Here is a 22,127-nt window from a genome sequence, read left to right on the forward strand (position 1 = left end):
TATCATCTTATACTTTCTGCCCACTGGCCTTTCGCCCCGCACCATCCTCCGCACGCGGCCGCGCTCCCTCAGGTGCGCTGAGAGGCCGCCCTCCCTGCGCTGCCGCCAGCGGCGGCCATTTCCTCTCCTTCTCCCCCAGCCCTTCTCGCCCCTCACCGCCTTCCCCACCGGAGCCGCGGGCGGGACAGGGCATCTCCGCCCTCATCCTTCCCTTCCCTGCCAGAGGGAGCCCCGAGCCGCGGCTGCCGGCGAGGCTGCGGGTGGGGCGGTGGGCGCTGCCATCTCGCGGCCGCTCGGCGGGAACGGCCGCCATGTCGGTGCGCAAGGGCTCGCGCTGCCTGAGGGCGCTGCTGGGGGCGTCCGTGCGGAGACACCCGCGGTTTAGCCGCGTATGCTGGAAAAGTGTTGGAAAATGTGGAACATGTAAAATTTTTATTAAGAAGAGATGTTCTCTGATGTTTGATCTTTGTAATCTTTCAAGAGTACTCAAGAAGAAAGGCGATTTAATCCCTGAAACAGAGAGCAAGCGCCAAGTGATGCCAAGGTGTTAGAAAGACAAATGAATTGTCCTGTTTAGGTTTAGGGCTCGACGTGTTTTAATGCTCTGAGATGTAGGGGCAGGTTAACAAAGCTCGAGAAGAAGGATGCGCCACTGATAGCAGACACAGAGAATGCAGAATTTACTGACAACAAGGACACTTGTCAGAACCCACAAGATAAGGAAGAAACCAATAAAGCCGACTCATCAATTCTGCTGAAATCAGCTCCACATGATTAAAAGGTAATCCTGGGAGGGGCAGATGGTGACCACTGACTCAGTGACCACCGACCCAAAAGAAGGGAAGGACTGAGCATATGGATCAGTTAGCATTGGAAGTGAGAGAATCATTAACTAAGAGAAGACAGAATGCTAATTAATAAGAGAACTATGTTACTTGTAGCCAGTGAACACTAATTCATTTGTTTGCTAATATGTATAAATACTGAAGACTTTTGATAGTTGGGGTGCTTGATTTGTGGAATACCAGGGAGCAGCCAGGCTTGTACAGCTCTGAAGTAAACATCAGTGTCTCTCTCAGTGTGTAATTACTAGTGTGTTGCACACTGGGTAATGAATCTGATTTTTGTGGACAACAAAGGGGTTTGTGAAATAGTGAGCAACCCTGGGTTTTTTTCCCCATGAAAGTAAAAAGGAGACAAAAGGAGAGGTGGTTGGTCTTGAGTGCCATATTGTCACTGAAGGGTGAGGCGGCAGAACTGGAAGACCTGTCGCTTTGGATTTCTCCAAGACTTTTTTTGTCTTACAGAAAGCCATACTGACACATTCTAGAATCCCTGTCAGCTTTCCTTGCACCTGAAGGCAATTACCAGGTCAGGATTTCTGCACTGAAGGCATCACAGCAGGGTGATCTTGCTGTGAAGTTGCTCCATTTTGTTGGGGATCTCAGCTGTACTTTACATATCTTCTAGGGATGGAACATGCCATAGCCAGCACACCTGTAATGTATCTCCCAGCCCAGACATTTGTAGGGCATTATCTTGTTAACAGGGAAATGATTAACAGGAGCACTAGAGCTTGGACAAGTACTAGAGCTTTATGAAGAAACTCCTCCCTGTGAGGGTGGTGAGGCACTGGCACAGGCTTCCCAGAGAAGCTGGGCTGATACCCCATCCCTGGCACTGTTCAAGGACAGGTTGAGGTTTTGAAAACCTGGTCTAGTGGGAGGTGTCCCTGCCCTTGGCAGGGGGGTTGGAATGAGATGGTCTTTAAGGTCATTTTCAACCCAAACCATTCTGTGATTCTATAAGCAAACTTCTGACCAACCTTCTCTGCTGCTGTTCCGTCACTTAGCTTCTCTCTCCTTCAAGATTTAAATGTGAATTGTTCAGATGTTTATTGCTTTAGAACGACATTATTTTGTCAGCACTAGGAAAACAGAAGTCATAAAGCCTTAGAAAACACAAATATGGTTACCACCTCTTAAGTCTCAAATATATATAAACTTGAATATATACTTCCTTAGGAGTACAACTCACGTAGTAAAAAATGGCTTCCCAGTTTGGAATGAGCACCTGCTCTGTGATGTTAACATATGTTTCTCTGGAAGATATCAATGGGAAAGAAAAGTCTGGAAAACAGCCACTGAGAGTTGTGACTGATGGCTTTTGAAGCTGTTTTGTGACCTGTAGAGATCAGACTTTAATCAATAAATCTGTCTCTATTTTCACTGTAAGATGAAAAAGTTTGCAGTGCCAAAGCTGAAAGGCATATTTTTTTTCCACTATTCAACATGTTTTTTTCTCCTCATGTTCATTGGTGACAGAAAGGAGCTTTGTAGAGATGCAATACTTTTCATAAATTAGTTCCCATCAGAGATATATTGTTGACTCCTGGCAAACAGGGAGTGTTGGAGAAAACACTTAATAAACATCAGCTAGGCAGCAAGAAGAGAGTAAACATGGTTGCTGAATTGTTTTGTTTCAGTCTGTGGGGGGAAATGAGCCAAAAGAACTTCAGGTAGCAGTTAGGATCTGACTGGTAAGCACTGATGAGAGACTGCTGAGGAAATAAGGGAAAAAAATAATCTCATGCAGTGTATATTGCTTTTGGGATTGAAGCACAGTGTTCAGGCCATACATATGGCAAAGTAGCCTTCTTCTTGGGGATACACTGTGCTGCTGCAAACACTCCCTTTCTGAGAATTGCTGGGGCTTAAGGGTCATCCCCTTGATCCTCCCTCTCTCAGGAAAAGAGGCGAAAAGATTAAAAAAAAAAATCCTACAGAAATAAAGAAACAAACTCCAGAAACTGCTCCTGGAGAAAAATGGACACACATGCAGGATTAGGGTGGCTGTATCCCATGCCTTTGGTCAGCATGAGGTGGCAGAAAGGCAAAGTTTTCTGCCACTGAGGCTCTGAGAAGTGAAAATATGGGAAGAATGTGGCTGCTTGTTTTGCCAGAGATCACCCTCAAGATGCAGATGTTCCTTAACCAGAGGCAGTAAAACTGATTGTTCTACTTTCAGAATTGTTGATGTAGTAAGGGGATTTAGGGATGAAATTAATTCAGTGATTGTCCTGTCCAGGGCAAAATGATGAAACGAAAGAATCCCTGATTTAGAGGCTCTGGAAATGGGGAATGCAAAGAATCAGGGAAGTGTGTGGTTTTTCTCTGTCGTTCTTGTCACTCTTTCAAACCAAGTGTCTGATTGTACAAAAAAAGTGTGTAGCCAACACAGCTCTAGAGCAAAGAGAAGCCTGAGTTTTGTAAATTGAAGGAAGAGCAGGAAAGACCCTTGTACCAAACAGAGTAGTCTGTTCAAGCCTGGTATTAAGAGGCTGTTTTATATGGGAAAATACACCTGCCTTTGGTGGAGTATGGTCTTATCAGGATCCCACACTATTTTAAAATACTCCTTCCGATGAATAGGCAGTGGACAGAGACAATAAGAAACTGGACAAGTCTCAGGAGTGGAATTTGGTCTTCAGTCTTTTGCCATTTTAGTGGAAACTGTCCAGCTCTGCTCTCAAAAGCTGCAAACTTTGTACAGGTCCCATGCCCTATTTGTGAATGGATTCTTGGACACCCAAGGAGACCTCATATCACACGACAGCTGTGTTCATGCAGTTGTTTAGATGACCTGTACTTTTAATGAACTGCACTTTACCTTAATGAAAAATAACAAGTGCTTGTTCTGTAATGAGAAGAAAAGGTACTTGCTCTATTCTGAGATCTGCAAACTGGAATAATAATTCTCAGTCTCTGCTTTCCTCCCACTTCATCCTGTTGGGAAATGTGAATGGTTATCTTATTCTGGAAACTTGGTTTGTCATTTGTGTTAATATAAGCAGGACAAACTGTCCTTAATTCTAACATTAATTTTGTAAGTCACCATGATACAAATGGTAAGTGCTCTGCAGTGAGTCTGTTACCATAGAAAAGCAAAATGCTGCCTATTCCTGTGCTGCTGTACTGCATTCACACTCTCACAGTCATGGATGTGGTTAATTGCTTTTTGTGATTTGCTGGTTGTTTATAAGAAGTGAGTGCCTCTTAGGAGACTTATTAATGTTTTCTTCTTTGTATTTCATTCTCTGATTAGGAGAATAAAAAAATACATGCCATGTAAACCTACACTCCCCATCCCACATTGTGTCTCTTCTCGCTGTAGCTAATTTACAGATTGAAAAGTGCTAGTGTGTGCTGTGGTCTTTCATCTCCATATGTTTAAAATGGCCTTTAGGTGTGATCAGATTTTCTGCAAAATTCCATACTCTGAAGCATTTCTTCATCCCTGGTATTCTCCTGTTCTTGTTTTTATAATAGTGGTTGTCAGTCTGCTTTGCTCTGTGATCTGTGGTGGAGAGGGGTCTGCAGTTCCAGATTGCAGTTACCAGAAGGGATGTTTTATTTTGCTGACTAAAAGAAGGCATCTCATTTTCTGATACCAGGTGGTGTATTCACCTTTGCTTCTTTTCCTTGCTTGCTTGTTTGCAAACTGTTCTAGTGAGCTGATGCATTGTTACCATGTGCTGGGTTTTGTCCAGGAAAGATAAGCATGGCAGACTTTTAATAGGCTACAGATCATTTTAAAGAAATAATTTTATTGATAGCAGAGAGACAATGCTCCATGTTTAAAACACAGGAACTGGTCAGCAACTTGCCCAATTCAAGCAAAGTGTATTATCTTGTTTTTATTCTTCTCCAAAGAGGGATCCTTTTAGAATTTATTACTGGCAAATGCTTAGGAGATTAACCTGTTTTCTTAATGGTAATTTATAGTGATATTATAATCTGCTCTGTGTAGTGCTCCATTCCCCAGAGGAAATAAAAACAGGTCCAGCATGAAGAAACCCTGCTGCTGTGGATTTGCCCCCACTGATACTCACGCCCATCAATGTCAGTGTTTTTGATTCCCCTCTGCAGGAGTTCCTCCTGGAGTCTCCACGTGTGTGGGCTAGACTATTTCTGGAAATATGCCCTAGGAGAGAGGGGTAGTGCTTAGATTTTCAGTGTGCTTAGGCAAGGTCTCCCATGGTATATTTATGACATCAGATAGGTGAAGGTGGTGGAATATGTCTCAATGCATTGACTAAAGCTGGTTTTAGCAGGGATAGTCAAAGGAACATTCAGCATGTTTTGGAAATCCTCCATGAAGCAGTCTTTTCAGCAGCACAGTTTAGTGCTAACGTTGTTGCTACAGCCAGGAGTAATAAAGCAGTGGGGTGCTGATAGCTCAAGGAAACACCATCTAATTTCCCGTGTCTGTTAAAAACTCCCCACTCCTGGAGGGAGGGACATGCATCTGCAGCTTGGCCAGAGGCATGCCAGTCATTCTGCACAGCCAGATCTCTGGAGTAGGGCTTCTCAGCACTCCCTTTTCCAGCTGGAAAAGAAATCCACAAAGCAATTTTTACTTGTTTATTTTTAATGGACTCCTTTGACTTCCTTGAGGTCAGCACACAAAATCAACACGTTTCTACATTAGTATGACATGGTGTAACCACAGGTCCCCTACAGAGCTCTTGGTGGATAAACCTCAGCAACCATCCTCTCTCTCCCCATTCCATGTCTCCTGCTTAGTGGGGATAACAGCCAGTGGTTTCAGCTAAGGGTTGTATTAACATCTAAAACACGTCTTTCTCTGCAGTATCTGGAAACAATGGGATCTAGAATTAGCAGGGAAGACAGCATATAAATGTTATTCTTTTATAGCTGAGGAAAATGGTTGGAAATGAGTTATCTCTGATGGATGTGCAGGTAGCCAGACATGCAGAAATGTGGTAACATATTTATCAGACAGCCTGCAGTATAGTTTGCTTTTTATTTCATTTGCTGCTACTGTTGGGCCTGTGCTTGGGTGGGGAAAGAAGAGGATCCGGAGGCTCTTGGTTTTTTTCGCATATATAATTTAATCAGTGGGCTGGGTGAGACTAGAGAACTTAACCAGATTGGCTCAGGAACTGGGATTTATCTCCACGTGGAATAAATTCTCATTAGAGTTACTGTTTTATTTTCCTTTTCCCACCCAAATGATAGTGAAAATTAATGGAACCTGTTACAGGTCTTATTAACTGCAGCTCATGTTTACTGTATCTAGAAACTCCACCCTGGGAATACACCAGAAGCACTATCAGACTGTCCCTGGGCCAGGCTGCAAATGATCTTCCATAAGTTTGCTGAACAGGAGAGGATTAAACTATTAAACAGCTGAATGAGGTGGATAGTAGGGTTGAAAGCCTTTGATCTTAGGCCACCAAATTCAGTCTAGCAGTGGGAGTTAGCTGTCCAGCAGTAACCTCCACCTGGAAATCATTTGCATCTGAGAATTATTTCTTGGCCCAGATGAAGTTAGTTGGGAATCTCAGGGAGCTTCTGAGAAGGTAGATGCCCACATCACAGAATTATTGTCCAGGGTGCTAATAGTCTCAGCAGATATGGTGCTGGGCTTGGTTTTATCCCTGCATTTGTCTTACTTGGGAAGAAGCCTCCTCCTAGGAGATACAAATTACTCCTGCATCTGTTAGATGGGGTGTTTCCATTTCCTAAACTTTCAAGTTCAAATCTCTGATTTTCTAGATAAAGAAAAATAAATGTATGCTATCAGTTTTAATAATGACTGAACTTGCTGATGGCTTGAAAAGGATAAATTTGACTGTGCCTAAATCAATCTAAGAAGATGTGTCCCCAATATTGCCCAGTTTTAAGCCTCTAAGAAATCTTACCATCATTTCTAGCTGCCATGTGCAAGTTATTGCTTAAGCAACACTTTGTTAATAAAATGTTTTGCAATTCAACCTTCTATTGAACAGGTAGGGCAGGCTAAATGAGATAAAGATAAAATTAGAGTTGGTGGAAGGATGCTGGATCTTAGACATGCACATACCTTGTAAATTTAGGATGAATTAAATAGCTGCAGAGCTTAGTAAATAGAAGAAAAAAAAGGATAGGGGGAAAATTGTATTTTCTGGTATTGGGGAATATCAAAACAGGAGTTCAGTTTTAGTTTGGGCTTGTACTGTGATATTGTCCTGTTCAGAAGGAAGTGTGTGTGTGGACAAAATGCTGGCAGCTCGCAGAGCCAGAATTGATGTTAATGGTTGGGAAGACAGGGCAATGTAGCCAGTTAACAAAAGAGCTTGATCTGTGCAGAAGATGGTTTTGAGCAGATACACACATATAGAGAGCAAGATTAATTTAGAGACCTTTGTCATTAAAGCAGATTTTTGTATGGTTTTGTGTGGGATTTAAGGGAGATTAAATGTTTGACATCACTTTGCCTGCACAGGCTATGTTGAAGAGGTTACTGAGCGGGTGATGGAGAATTTAAAAACGCGCCTTTGCTGAGAGAGTGGCAGCAATGGATCAGAGGAAAGCAGCCTGGCCAAGCAAACTGCCCTACCTACCACAGTGCTGAAAACAAGGTGCTTCTGGTTGGACAGCAGATGCTGCAGGGATGTAGAGCTGAGGGAATATTTATGATTTGCCAAAATATGAGGGGAACTCGGCGAGGACATCAGAACTGGGATGCCCCTGTCTTCTCTCTTCAGTGATGCCTTGCTTCTCGTGCATCTTTTGTATGCTATGCTGTTTCTAAACGGTAAAAACACTAAAAATAAGAAGTCAGCAAGGTGGATTGGGTGATCAGGTGCATTTGTCTTTTGGAAGAGATGGTCCTGGTCATGAAACTTCTGTTCCTCACCTGCCTATGGCCAACAGCAGTGCTACACAGTTCTCACAGTCAGCATCACCGTCTTCATCGTCGGCAACAAATGTCATTCTCAAGAAAACATAACAGGTAAGAAAGAGACTTTATCTGTCTGTGTTCATCTGGTAAACTTCATGCTGTCAGCTACCTTTCAACACACCACTTTGGTTCACTGTCCTGTTCTTCCAGTTTCTGGCTGTATAGAATGCATAGTTTTGATAGGGTGTTCCCAACAAAGAAATGGTGAACTGTTAATTAATTTTTCATAACCAGACATGTCATATTGTGATTTCATGAATGCTTCATATATATGCAGTTATGTACCCACTCACACCCACACGCAGCTCTTTTACCTGGTGTGATACAAGGCTACCAGACTATTGCTGTGATGTTTCAAGTATTCTTGCTCTGTAACTCCCATCATAAGAAGCAGAAATGCCTTCCAAAGTCCTGTGCCAGTGTCACAAAGTGACTTCCATTACCTAAACAGCAGGATGGCTCCACTATAAAAATACAGAAGACTTTTTAATGGCACTAAATGAGGTGAATGACACCTTATTTGTAGTGATGACACAGAGTGTTCCCTTTCTGGAATATACTTAATGCTTTTAGACATTGAAGATTGTCTCTGTTCTTAGTCTTTCCAGTTGAGTAGCTGGTTGAAAATGAATGCAGAGGTTTTTACCTGTACATTTCTGGGCAAAGTGTCAGTGCTTTTCCCCTATGAAGGCAGCTCACATCTGCCATGTCAGGTCTCTCAACCTGTTTCCAGATTAATCTAATACTGTGTAAACAGACCAATGGCTGCCAGTGATAATTCAAGAAAAATTCTCTTTCTTGGAAATAACTAGCTCCATTTAAGGAAGGAGAGGAGATATAACTTAGGTTTTTCAGTGTGCTTGTCCCCCCCCCCCCCCGCCCCCCCCAAAATCAGCAGTGTACAAATAGTTTATTTGTACAATATCACATATTGATGAAAAGTTAACATATCTGGGCTCCTCTGATGTGTTTAAGCTGTGGTTTTTTTTCCTCAAGTTGCATGCTTTGCAGCAGGTGTACAGCTGTTAACCTCATGTATCACTTCTCATGCAATGATCCAGCAGTGAAATGTCTCTGGAACCCTACATGTCTTGATAAAATCCTGTTTAGCAATGCAAGGTAACAGATGACACAACAGAGGTGCCCAGAGGTGCTGTGTCACTCAGTACTTCTGAGTTTCTATTCGAAGTTATGGGTCCAAGTTTGGTGCAAGCCAAAAGCTCATGAAAAGAATGGCTCTTCAGCAGGCTGTTTCAAACGGAGTGCTGGTGCACAGTTATTTGTAACAACAAAGGAAAATAAACAGAACTAGCCCCAGTATCAACATAAAGTTTAATCTGGTGCTTTGCTAGTCTCAGGAAGCAGTCTCAGGAAGAATTGAATGGAAACAGAATAAAATACCTTGTTAGTGGTAGTGGCAAGGAAGGTCTATTTTAAGCTCAGCTGGTACACTTTTGTCTGTGCTAAGAGGGGAGCATATGCTGATGTTGTTTGCATTTATCCTGTTCTGCCATAGCTGAGAGCAGTTGCTCCATCATTGGCATAAAAAAATCACAAAGCAAGAGGGAAACCTGGTGGTAGGAGACAGGAAATTTTGTGGCATCCTGCTGAACATCCTCTTGCAATATCAATGTTAGCACAGTGTCCTCTCCATTGTCACAAATCTCTGCTGGTACATGCAATGGATCCATGTGACAGTCCTGTGAGACAGGCACAAGTGTGTTATCAGAAGGAGAGAATAGGAACGAGGAGGAATGCCAGCCCTGCATTCTCATCTGGTGCTGCCTGGCGTGGCAGTTTTCTTTACATAAGGCATCCTTTGGCATCCCACATCCTCATTTCCCAGGTCCTGGTGATTTTGAACCAGGAAGAAGACTGCAGAATCTGAGCCACAGGGGATCCTAAAGCTTAACAGCTGCAAATCAGCTTTTCTCTGCAGAGGATCCAAATGTGTTTAATTTCTCTTTGTTTCATTCTCTGCTTTTGTTCTAAAGGCTGCATTATCCTCCGATACATTGCAACAGGGTCTGAATTTCCACCAGCATCTTTTTCTCTCTGGGGAAAAATCTTTCAGCCAGCACTAGGGTTATCAAGGACACAGCTGACAGATGGCCTTGGTTAAATGGGTGGCCTTTTAAAAAGAATCCCATGTGAAAATGTTACTTAACCTACAAGTTCCACTGTTTTAATAGAGTAACCCAATTCTCCCTCCAAAGCTATTTGTCTGCATTCTCCTGTAAAGAAGATTTTAAAGCATTAACCAAAAGTACATGAGAAAGCGATTATTGTCATGGTCCATTTCCTATAGCAAAGAACAAAACATTTGATTGTCAAAATATTAGGTTTTTTGACAGTACATATTGCTGATGTTACTGAACAATTAGAAATGCATTTTCATGTGTGTGAGAGAGAACTGTACAATTTTGATTATTTCATTTATCTGGGCTTCAAGACTTGATAAATGTATGAAAACATTTAAGAGGTCACACTGCTGGATAACCCCACAGACTCCCCTTGGAATAAGATTTCTGTAACTTCTACCTTTTGGATACCTTTGATTTAGTAGTAGCCAGAGTATCTTGGGGACACAGCTCTGGAAAGAAACTTATGGCCATGACATCCAGGGTCTTCTTTCCATAAAAGGGACCTTAATAGTGTTCTTTTTATAAACTTACCTAGTTTCATTCTGCATATGAAAGGGTGCTAGGGAAAAAAACCTTTCTCTAGTTTCCTACAAGAACTTTTACCATATCATTAGCAGAGCTCTGAAACAGAAGAACAGGCAAGAAGGATCTTTCCAGGGATCCCCGTACTACTATACTGAGTTTATAACAAGGGCTTGCAAGCACAAGCTTGGATGAATAAGGACAGGGCAAACAAGATATTTTCCCCTAATATTCACAGCTGTATCAAGTCACCAAATTCCCCCAGCAACATCCTGTGTTGGATGTAATTTCTGCAGATTCAGTGATATTCAGTGGCTTTCTTTTCCATGAACTTGTCTGATTCCTCCTTGAACCATCAAGAACTTTGGATAGCCTGGTAAGTTAAAGACAACCAGATGGGACACAACCACATCAATCCCACGAATGCTATTGGTTTATGGAGCTACACTGATGGCATTAAGTGATTAAATGCTTTAACCAAAAATGGTCTAAGTACCCTTGAGCAGACCTTTTACCTTTCATTTGCTAATGGTTTTCAAGGCTAGGTAGGAGCAGCTAAATTTGTCTTTAAAATCCCAACACATCTTTGTCCATTGTTAATTAATTCTGAATTAGCTGCTTTGGTTTTGTAGGCAGTGACTAACTGCTCTTTGAGAGCTCTGGCAAATGCCAAGGTCCATGCAACAGTATTGGGTGGGGAAGTGTCAAAACAGTATTCCTCACTTTTTTTCAGCCAAAACGTTAGTGCTCCCATTAATTTAATATATAAGTACCAACAAGAGTGAATTCCCTATGTGAGCTGAAACACTTCAAGTGCTTTTTATGACCTCTTTTGGAATGTAATCATAGATTGCCATTTAATCTGCATAATGTAAAACCTTGCCTGGGATACAGTCATGGAAAGCACAGCTATAACTGAAAGCAGTAATTTCTTGAGCATGTGCCTCACAGAGATCAAGAAGTAATTATCATTGCCCAGATCTGTACCAATACCAAGGCATCTGTCAGAGTTCCCTTTGTTACTACTACCGGAGAGATGTAAATAGAGATTTCCTTTCCTTAGGTGCATCTGTCTTCTAATGGTTTCACCAAACCATCTGCTAATGGTTTCACCAAAATTTCTTCACCAAAAGGGCTGTCAAGCCCTGGACCAGGCTGCCCATGAAAGGGCTTGATTCGCCCACCAACTCTGGAGGTGTTTAAAAGATGTGTAGGTGTGGCACCTAGGGACATGGTTTAACAGTGAATGTGGCAGGGCTGGGTGAATGGTTGGACTCGATGATCTTAAAGGTCTTTTCCAACCTAAATGGTTCTGGAATTCTGTGTGGGCTTTTCCTCTCAAACACCACTGCCTGACATCTGCCATACCATGAATGTGTAGAATCAATGGCTGTATTCACACCCCTAGACTGTGGTGTGCTGCTCAGATCTGCACAATCAGGAGACCAGAGTGCCAGGCCACTGAAATATGATCTGTGTTTTTGCTGTGCTTCTGTAAGAATGGAAAGTTTACTGATCTCAGGAAGCTTTTCTGAGACTCAGGCTAGTCTGATCTGTTTCTCCCGCTTTTTAATGGGATTGGTACCATGGGAAGGAGCACTCAAGAAAACACCTGCTGGTGATTTCACAATACTGTAGTGCTGATGAATAGTTAGATTTATTTGGAGTAAACAAATACATGCACGAAACTCCCTTTGAATCAACAGTTAAATAACTTCAGTGCTGCAGTGAGGAGAATTTAATTCTGTAACTCTTAGCCAGGGAGCAACATCTGGAGCCCAGATGCTGATGTTAAAGGAGTATCTGCTGGAGAACACTTCTTAGCCTTGGGCTGGGGGAGCAGCAAAAGGAGAAAAAATGTGAAGGAGAAGTGTATTATTTTTTAATTATCTTAGAAAATTTTATTAAGTTTTGGTGCCTTTACAGATGGAGTGTTACCAGTGTCCATGAAATTCCTTCCAAGTACCATAAAAATATGTCTCTGCATATAAACCTATTTTCCTTTTCAGTAAAGGTTTATATTCTGCCAAAGGAAGGATTGAAGGTATTAAAGAAAAGACGCAACAAGTTTGTAATAAAAATGCTATTCTGATTCCTGCAAGATCTTGCCTATGTTGAACAACCAATTTTGATAGCAGCTAGAAATAATTATACAATTCCACTACTTGTATATAAAACATCAGCTTGAATAGGCTGTTCAAGTAAATGGGCACAAAAGATGTTTTTCATAAAGGTGCTGTGTCTGTTTATTTTGTCCTCATCTGGGAAGATAGAAGGAATATCAAAATCCCATAATAAATCCCAGTGGCTTATTAAGTCGAAAATTCGTGCCCTGGTAGCTCATGTTTTCCCCTTCTTGTCCAGGGAATGTCTTCCTCAGTCACAGACTTGCTTCTTGTGAGAAATTGTAATAGATGAATCAGAGTTCCAGCCTGCTTCTTCAAGTGAAGTCGTCGGAGCATCCAACAGGCATTTTCCTTGGCACATCAGATGACAAATAACCTCATGCTTCCCAGCTGTATTAGCTGTGCCATGGCATTATGAACATAATTCATCATTTTCTCCTCTCCCGGATCCCAAGCAGCAGAATTTCCTCATGTAGAGCATTGCAGCTGTTCAGTTCTGCTGCCCATTCTGCCCTGATACAGGCTTGCTCTGTGGTGATTTTAATTCTCTGAAGCATGGGCTTTCATTTCAGCATCACATGATTTTCATGCTTAGAAAACTAAAGTCTGTATTTGAAATGCCTCATGGACCTTCTGATTGCCCTGGTAATTTGATTCAGACAACAGTGCCAGACACATTCAAGAATACTAAGGTAAATTAATTTGTTCAAGCCCAACAGTTCTGAGTATCCCAGCAGCCACCTCATCATTCCTGTAATGTAAAAATAATTTCTTGGGGTTCTTTATTAAGAAAAAAAGGGAGGGAAGGAGAAAAATAAGCAAATAGAGGCATACACCTTATCCTAAGGTATTCCATACCTTCCCTTAAGCAGTGTTTGGCTACAAGGCCAATCTTCAGAACAGATTTCTATCATTCAGTCGAAAGTAATAATTAGAGTTGCTGCCAGCAAAGTCCCAGAGCATCACAGAAGCCATGAAAGAAACTGTGTCTAGGGAGAGTCCCTTGCCTGTGGCAAAGCAGCTGTATTCAAGTCATTCCTGCAAATAAATGTCTGATCTATTCTTGAACAGCCTGAGTGCAAGGAGTCTCAAAACCTGCCCAAGCAATATGTGCCCACGTTTCACTGTTCTCACCCTGAGAACACTTCTGTGAGAAAGGTGTTCCTAATGTGTACAATAGAACATAGAATCATGAGATCATCTCATTCCAACCCCTCCTGCCACGGGCAGGGACACTTTCCACTAAACCAGGTGTCTCAAAACCCCATCCTGCCTGGCCTTGGACACTTCTCGGGATGGGGCATCCACAGCTTCTCTGGGCAGCCTGTGCCATGGCCTCACCACCCTCACAGGGAAGAATTTCTTCCTGATACCTAACCTAAACCTACTCTCTTTCCACTTAAAGCCAGTCCACCTGCAAGTCCCTAGATACAGGATCATCATTTCTCAGTCCTTCTAAAAAATTATGGACTCATTTGAGCTCCTATGAAAAATCCCACATTTATAATAAAAGGAATAATTGTCTGTATAATATGGTTAATGTATGAAGTGGTTAAACCATGGATATGTGGTGTTATTTCCAAGTATGATTTGCAAGTGTTTATGTGAATACTAACTTCAAACAGCTCTCTTCTCTTGTATAATGATAGCTACAATCTCTGAGGAGAGCAGAAGAAGATCTAGTCGTTCTTCCTGGGACTTCTTTTAAATAACTGGTGTTCTTCATGGACCTGGGCACCCTCATACCTCATTTCCTAATGTTTCCCAATATATCTTTGTCCAGCTTTATTAGCACAGTTGTTACCCTTAACATTCCAGATTCAGCTGTCTGGTATTCTCAGGTCCCTATTTCATTTGACTAGCACTCTGAATGTCAGGGCAGAAGAAATAAATTATGTTTCTCACTTTTTTTTTTTTTTAAACATAGCAAACGAGAAATTAAAATGAGGAAACTTGACAGCACGAAAGTCCGGCCACTTAAATCTGAGCAGCTTCTTCACATAGAGGACCATGACTTTGCACTGAGACCTGGATTTGGAGGTAAGCAGCACGTGCCTGCACTGTGCTGGTTAAGAGTGTATCCTCTCTCTGGAAGTTTACTTGAACTTTGTCACTTAAAATGGAATGACAGGCTTAATGGCAGCACACCTCATTTGTTGTACTTGAGGAAATAAAGAAAGAAGAAACACAGAAATGCTTGAAGGCAAAGGGCTTCATTGTGTTTAGTGTATCAATAGGAGAAACTGTTCAAATTGTCTGTTTTGCAGAACTAAGTGAAAACATATTATTAGAATAAGGCTCTTTGAGAACAGTGATTAAGGTATCCCTCTAAACTGCAGAGTCTAGTAGCAATTAGCAAATTACATAGTCATCAGATTTGATAGATTGAAACAATCCATCAGTTCCTAAATCTGTTTGCTGTGTACAAAATTTAAAAAAAAAAACCAACGACCCACAGGCCTTGAATTTATTATCATGTTGTTTCTGTGCTCTTGGGCACTATGGTGATTATTTCTTCATTTAACTAAATTGCATCTGGATCAAGGGAGTAGTCAATGGGATGTTCACAGTTTAGATTCAATTTTGACTCTCCTTCATGGAAGGGAAAATGAGAAAGCTGCCCCACTAATAAGCTTTGTCTGAGCCTTTGCGTCACCAGTTCTGTTTTCATGATTCATGAAAATAGACTGAACCACTCTGGATTATGAGGCCAAAATAAAATATATGAGGACCAACAAATCAGTTGTGTAGACCAACACAGATTTGGGAGGCAAGCTGAGGTCTGGGGAGCTGCTCTTGTTGACACCAGCTGCTGGGATCTGGGGCCTGGTGATCATGGCAAGAGGGAAAATGGGTAAGGAGAACCTCTTTGGATGCACTGGGAAAATGTGAAAGGGTTTCTTGTTACCATAGAAATGTCTTGTAAGGTAGCAAAAACCTTGCCTGATTTTGAACAATAGTTGAGATACAATCTGTTTCTTGGCAACAGAAGTTCAGATTACCTCTTGCCTAATACCTGTCTCGTCTAATATCTGTTAGTCTGGACATCTTCTTGTTATCTCACAAGGAATTTAAATTTTTCAGAGTGCCACCTCAGAAAGGAAGTAGGATTTCCATGAAAGCAGACAGCAGTTTGGGATGTGCTTTATCGCTGGATCATCCCAGAAAGTGGTACTGATGATGTGCATAAAAGCAGCTTTGAGAACATAGCCTGTGATCTGGCAGTTGCAATTTTCCATGGGCAGTGAGGAACTTTTACACCCAGAAAATCTGTACCAGGCTTTTTTGCCTTGTCCTTTTATTTGCAGATGACTTGTCACAGAGCCCATTCAGTTCCTCTTGGAGCCAGCTGTAGTTTTTCCACTGACTTCAGTGCACAGGCCTCTCACTCATCACGTTGCCCTGGGTATGATTTCAGCTGTACTCCTGTCTTTCAGAAATAGCTTTCAGCAGGAGAGTGCCTCAGCTCTGCTTCTCCTCTGTCACCCACATGCCATAGTGGCACGGGAGGCACCTTTTCAGTCCAATACTTCATATACTTCCAAATTTTCAGAACTCTCTTAATGTGTGGAACGTGAATCTCTCTTAGACTAAAACAGATCCATTGGCATTTTTACAGCACAGAGTGAAAAAAGTCAAAGTGAAATGAGAGTCAATCCCAATGTTATACTCCATAGTTCCTGTTTTAGTATTGATTTCAGTGGTGTTGCAGTAGTAAGGAGTGGTTTGGTGTTCATAGGGCAGCAGCAGATTTAACACACAATTGTGACCATCAGTGGACAAATTTTTCTACTGAAACATGAATCTGAATAACATCCATGGGATTTTTTTATGACAGCACACATGGTATGTGGGTTTCTCTGAAGAACACTGATGATTGTGTACAGCAGAAGGAAACTTACCTAGAGGAGGAGAAATTAGACATACCATTGCTACAGTCATTGCCACAGCAGTTACAACATAACCCATAACTGCATCAAGACTTAGAGCACTGTGGCTTTGTGCTGTTAACACAGGTGAAATTTTGGGTTTGTTTTCATCAAATTTAATGAAGCAGCTCAGCACTGTAACTTATGAAGGGCTTGTATCTGTCATGTGCCACATCACATGATTTATTCAGCTCAGCACAATGCATCAGTTTGCAACAACAAAAAAACCAGATTAGAAAAGCTGTATGAAAAACAAGTATTTATTCTTTACCTGTAGAAGAGGGGTGGGGTTTTTTTCCGTCTCCTAGACCCCCATTGTGATTTTCTGGATATGTCAGGGAGTTGGAATGACAGATTCTGTTAATCTGGCTCCACTGTGCCCCTTTGTCTGAAAAAGTCAGTCATCCTTTGCACCGGTTTAAGAGAAAAAGTAGCTGGAAAATTCATGCTGTTTTGAACTGCTGGAGATTCCTCAGTTCAGGGAACTCTTAAATCTAAGTCTGCCTTGTTTGTTTTTCATTTAGCCCCACACATGCAATGTAAATGAGCAGACCACGGGACCCAGAGATTTTGGTACTTACAGTTAAGTTACAAAGGAAAAACACGGTGAATTTGATTTGCAAACTGAGCAAACATGCACAAGTAAAAACCTGGAGGAAATGAATGTAGAACTGTTGGATACTGATGCTACTGGCTGCAGTGTTAGTGGAAATAATTGTGGAGGTGAGAGATCCAGTTTTTGATCAAATGAACACAACTCTGCTGCTATTGATGTGAGTGTATTTTGGCATTCTTCTGTTGATTCTTCTGTTGGCAGTGCCATTCCAGCTGCACAATCAGAATTTGACTCTGACTGTAGATTTTAAAATTTAGTCCTGACATTGTCCATTTATTAGCAGATTAGAGATCGAAGCCAGAGAAACATAGAGCATTGAGATGAAGCAAACCCAGCAAACGGCTGGCAAGCTGATCCTGCTCTTTGGCCATAGAAATGTTACTTTGTCTGCAGTTCATTATACCATGAGGTTGAGTGAGGCAAACCAACAATTCAGTACACCCAAACTTTAAAAACCTAAACTTGACCTTGTTACATTGTACTTCCACCCTAAGCCAGGCTCTTGAGTTGTTGGCGGAAGTTGGTGATGGTGGTGGTGTTTTTTTTCCTTTTCTGAATTTTTTGTTGTGGTTGTTGTTTGATTGTTGCCTTCTGTGTAATGTCATGGTCCTGTTTGGTTTGGAAGCTTAAATTGGAGAGTGGAGAAAAAGTAAGAAATGAAAGTATGCTGCCAGCACTTCTTGGAATGATTATCCTCAAGTTTTAAACTCAGGAAGAAAGGGTGAGCACAGACAGTGAACAGAGACTTCTCAGCACATTCTGACTTGTAACAGCACAGATCTGAGGGCCACGATGCAGGCTGCCATAGTAGCCAAAACTGCATGTTGAGAGAGGTCTTAGAGCAAGTCCTTAGAAATGCTTTAAGTCTACTTTCTATTCTATTATACATCTATTTATCTATACCCTTTTATTTTCTGAACTATCTTATTTCACAGTACTGTAGAAGTAACACATGCTCTTGTATGTATGTATATATGTGTATATATATTGTTTTTTCTTTTACATTGTGTCTTAAGGACCAGTAGTTTCATATGCTAACAGTGTGTTAGTTTAAGTTTTAAAATTGATTATCTCTTCTTTTTCAACCAATATAGAAGATAATAACATAAGCAAGCATGAGAGATGATGGAAAATAATTTAGCAGCATTTAGCTTGTCAAGAGGTAGCAGTCCTTCCTGAAAATTTGCATCCCAATCTGCAATTTAAAGTAATCTTAATTCTGAATTTTCAGAGGATCAGGAATGCCATTAGATCACTCCCCTTTTTATGCTTCCTCCCTCTTCAAAATAAATTAGTAACATTTACATTTGAGTGAAGGTAAAATGGGGGAGGGGAAAGGAAAGAAAATACAGCCCAATGTATGTTCAAGAAATGCTGCAGTTCTAATAGCTCTTTGTCACCAAGTTTTCTTTTTTGTACCACAGCTCTCCCTGAAAGATGAGGAATGTCTTCTCGCTGTGGTGAAGGCTCCTTTTGATGAAAGTGGAATGGCTTTTTATCATCTGGTACTGGAAGGAGTAGCTGGGGGTCCAGGACAGAGGGGAAATATTTTGATTATGTGCAAGACCTCTAATAGCCATCCTCTGGATTTTTTTCTTTCACAGCTAATTCTTCCATTCCAAGAGCTGGTTACTGCTAATAGCAGACCACCTCCATTTCTCACATAAATAAGAAAGAAACAAAATAGTAACAAGAAGAAAATACTTTTGACAGTAATTCTGTTCCTGTCATTGCCAGAAGAAAGTAAATAGAGCCACAAAGCTTCACCTCCCTTGAGCTTGTTTACATTTCTATCCACTTCTCTTCCTCTACAGGCCCACAGGCCTTTTTTAGAATAAAGTCCTACTACAGTTCTTAATTCTCCCCTGGTCTCTGTCTCCTACTGGCAGTTTTCTCTAGACCTCCTTTTTTTTTTTTTCAGCATACACTCTTACAAAGCCTACCGGGATACAGTTGTTTCTAAGTTCTACATTTATTTTATGGATCTTCAGGTGCAATTTGTTGCATGCCCAAAGGTCTGGTTATTATAAAAATACTGTAGCATTCACTAAACCAGTCATTATTACTGCAGAAATTGATCCTAAAAATGCTGAAAAGATATCCTTTTTACATAATATCCCTTCTAAAAAGGGTATTACAGAATTTGCTTGATGTACTATGTATTAATAAAATTCCATGCTTATCAAGGAATTCTTTTGCTATGCTTAAACGTTTGAAATAAAAGACTGGAAATGGCTTGCATGAAGATAAACCTGTCTGAAAACAATGCTGTTTTTTTCTGCTGAGGATTAATTATCCTGAAAATCTGCAGAGCCTCCATTGTGAAAATCACTAATCCCTCTAAAATAATGATTTGTAGTGACCCTCCAGAAGCAACTGAAGCTGCTCAATTTAATAACAAAATCCTCTCTGCCATCCACAGTTTTGTCAAACTGGGAAATAAAAACCACAGCTTTGCTCTGGTTACTCTTTTTTTAAAGTGAATTTGATGCTGTTGTCTGATGGTCAGCCAGAGATTGAAAATCTCAGTGTAGCAGGGAGAAAGCTGTGGTGCAGACACGGAGGTGGATGAATAGCTTTCCTATTCTGGCTGGTTTAGGAACCTTTTCAAATCTTACTGAAATAATGTTTTTTTTTAAAACATCCTCTTGTGGCAAAACAAATCAAAGGGATGAAGAAATTACAGTTCCTAACAGCCTGTTCCCAATAGCTAATTATTCCTGTTTCTAGTGGAGGTGATTTTTAATCACACACACAGATGTTCCCAGAAACCAAGAAGGATTAGACCAGACTGAGGCCAGTAGGTATCTTGTGGGGTGTGTTAGTGACAACAATATAAAAGTGCTCCAGATTAGAGAATTGAACAGCACACTGATCAGGGCTGCATATATGTGCAGTGTTTAGTGTCTTTACTGTGTACTTACATTTGTTGCCAAAATAGAGTCAGAATAGGAAGGAAATACTTGCAGCTGCTCTGATCTATTAGTAATGGGTCAGGGCTGGGGTAGGGGATGTGCTTTAGTAATTCTCTGTGGTGAGTGCTAGACTGACAGTGTTTTCTCATTGAGCATCATGAGTAAGGTCTTTAGTCTCTAACAGGAATCTCTTCTCAAGGAGTCCATTTCACAGTTCTAGAATTTCTACCTAATCAGGAGCAAATTTAATTGTAACAGTTTCCTTTTTATTTAATTCACTTTAGAATCATTCACTCTATTTCTCCTGGCCATGGGTTTTGATCTCTTTTATGCCATTCATTGTCCCCACCAACTTGGTTTTATAATATAATGGTTTTATAAATATTACTTGGTCCAGTACAAGCTGCCCTTTCAAAGAATCAAGTGTCTCTGTGTATTTATGGATAAGTGGCACTTCGGTTTGTGTTGCATGCAGCCAATATAACCCTAAGCTGCCACTGATTTCTAGTTCTTTGTATCAGGTCCTTTGTACCTGCCCAGAGGAGCTGGACTATTGAAGGAAATTTTGCCCACACTGGAATAGTGTTTGTTTGGGTAAGAAATTGTCTGTAATTTTTGAAATTCCAAGAAATACTAGAACTGCTATCTCACATTTGGAGCAGCTGTCACTAAGAAAAGCCTTTTCCTGACTAAATGTGCCATGTGGCTTAGAAAGTCTGATTCTGGGATATGATTTGTGGGTAGCACCTTGTTTGCTTGAAGAATGTTGACGGCAGACATTTAACTTTATTTTCTTTAGATTTGTCCTTGACTCAGGAACTGGTAAAACCTTTCTTGATATTGAGAGCTGCTCCGCTCTCCTCTGTTCCACCCACATAATTCAACATAAATTGTTGTTTGCATTTAAATGATGTGTGAATGCCTTTTGTGAGTGATGCTCACATCAGATATAAATACCACAGTGATTTCTATTTTGGCCAAAGCCATGTTTAGTTTACAAGATTTCTGTGGAATACAGGAAAGATGACTCCACTCAAATTACAACCAGACACTTTTGTCCCAGTGTTTGGTACAAGTTGGTATGTAGTGTAAGTAAACTCTTTGTGTGGTGTGATCAAGACAAAGCAAGAAGTGGGCAAAACTAGTTTAGGAGAGGCATAGAAGCTTTTATTGTGTTGTGTAAAGGAGTCTGGCTGAGTATATTCATTGATAGTCGTGCATCAGCCTCTAGGGCAGCTGTCTGTGCTGTCTGTATTCTCCAAAAGCAGCAGCATTTTCCAAAGTGCTGCCTGGTGTTTTACTAACAAACTTTGCTGTCTGGCATCCTGAATCTGATTTTGGGCTTTGACCAAGAGGCTGAGGGAGGCATTCCTCTCAGAGAATGATTTCTGAGCTGAAGAGCCCGTCTCTTGTCAGTGCCTAAATATTTTCTGGTGTGCCCTGCTAACTCTGAGCACATGTCACCTTGCTTTCCCATGCATGATCCATCTTCATCTGTTCTGTGCAGGGACAGACTCTCCATTAAAAAAAGACAAGTAAAATCAAGAGATTACAGAGCCAGATTTAAAAATACCACTAAAATAGTTCAAGATCTTTACTGGTAAGAACTGGAGGCAGCTGTGTAATCCTCGAAGGCTGCTATTTTAAGGATAATTCCAAAAAGGGACACAGTACCGTGGCTGGTTATCACAAGAGTGATGTTCCTGGACTATTTTGGCTTGACAGGGCTAAAAGGAAAAGACAAGAAAAAGACAAGTTAGAAAAGCTGTTGCGGTTCAGACCTCCTTGTATTTGTGTTTTTAGCAGGTTATTTTAAATGTGTAATTCAAAAATATTTTAACTGGCTATTTTTAACAAAAGTGATTGGAATCCCCAGTAATTACTACTGATTTTCATGCCAAATGCAGAATATTCTTGGGGTGGTGGTGTGTATATGCATATATGCATACTCCTCTCTTCTTCCCCTGTAAGGATGTGATTAATCAATTAGTGGAATGATGTGCTTGCTGAAAATCTCCCAGGTACATAACCCATGTAGATCTAGATCCTTCATTCTAAATATTTCACACTGAAGAGAGTAGAAATAATTTCATATCTTGCTGTAATTTTTAATTGATTTGGAGTAA

General features: G+C 41.0%; 1 protein-coding gene across 5 annotated transcripts in view; it reads left to right on the forward strand.

Moving 5' to 3' along the window:
• Window positions 1-364: 364 nt before the first annotated feature.
• The window catches only part of GABRR3 (gamma-aminobutyric acid type A receptor subunit rho3), a 35,700-nt gene continuing 13,937 nt past the window's right edge, over window positions 365-22,127 (forward strand). For 2 of the 5 annotated variants that reach the window (XM_069025510.1, XM_069025538.1), the window contains exons 1-3: window positions 365-781; window positions 7,291-7,800; window positions 14,469-14,581. In XM_069025510.1, coding sequence (XP_068881611.1) covers window positions 7,673-7,800; window positions 14,469-14,581 — 241 coding nt within the window. In that variant the 5' untranslated portion in view covers window positions 365-781; window positions 7,291-7,672. Of the gene's footprint in view, window positions 782-1,420; window positions 1,500-4,328; window positions 4,454-7,290; window positions 7,801-13,155; window positions 13,234-14,468; window positions 14,582-22,127 lie in introns of those variants that run through there. The other 3 variants (XM_069025520.1, XM_069025529.1, XM_069025545.1) reach the window with 3 other exon arrangements.

The sequence above is a fragment of the Aphelocoma coerulescens genome, chromosome 1 (assembly GCF_041296385.1).
Source record: "Aphelocoma coerulescens isolate FSJ_1873_10779 chromosome 1, UR_Acoe_1.0, whole genome shotgun sequence".
Classification (NCBI taxonomy): Eukaryota; Metazoa; Chordata; class Aves; order Passeriformes; family Corvidae; genus Aphelocoma; species Aphelocoma coerulescens.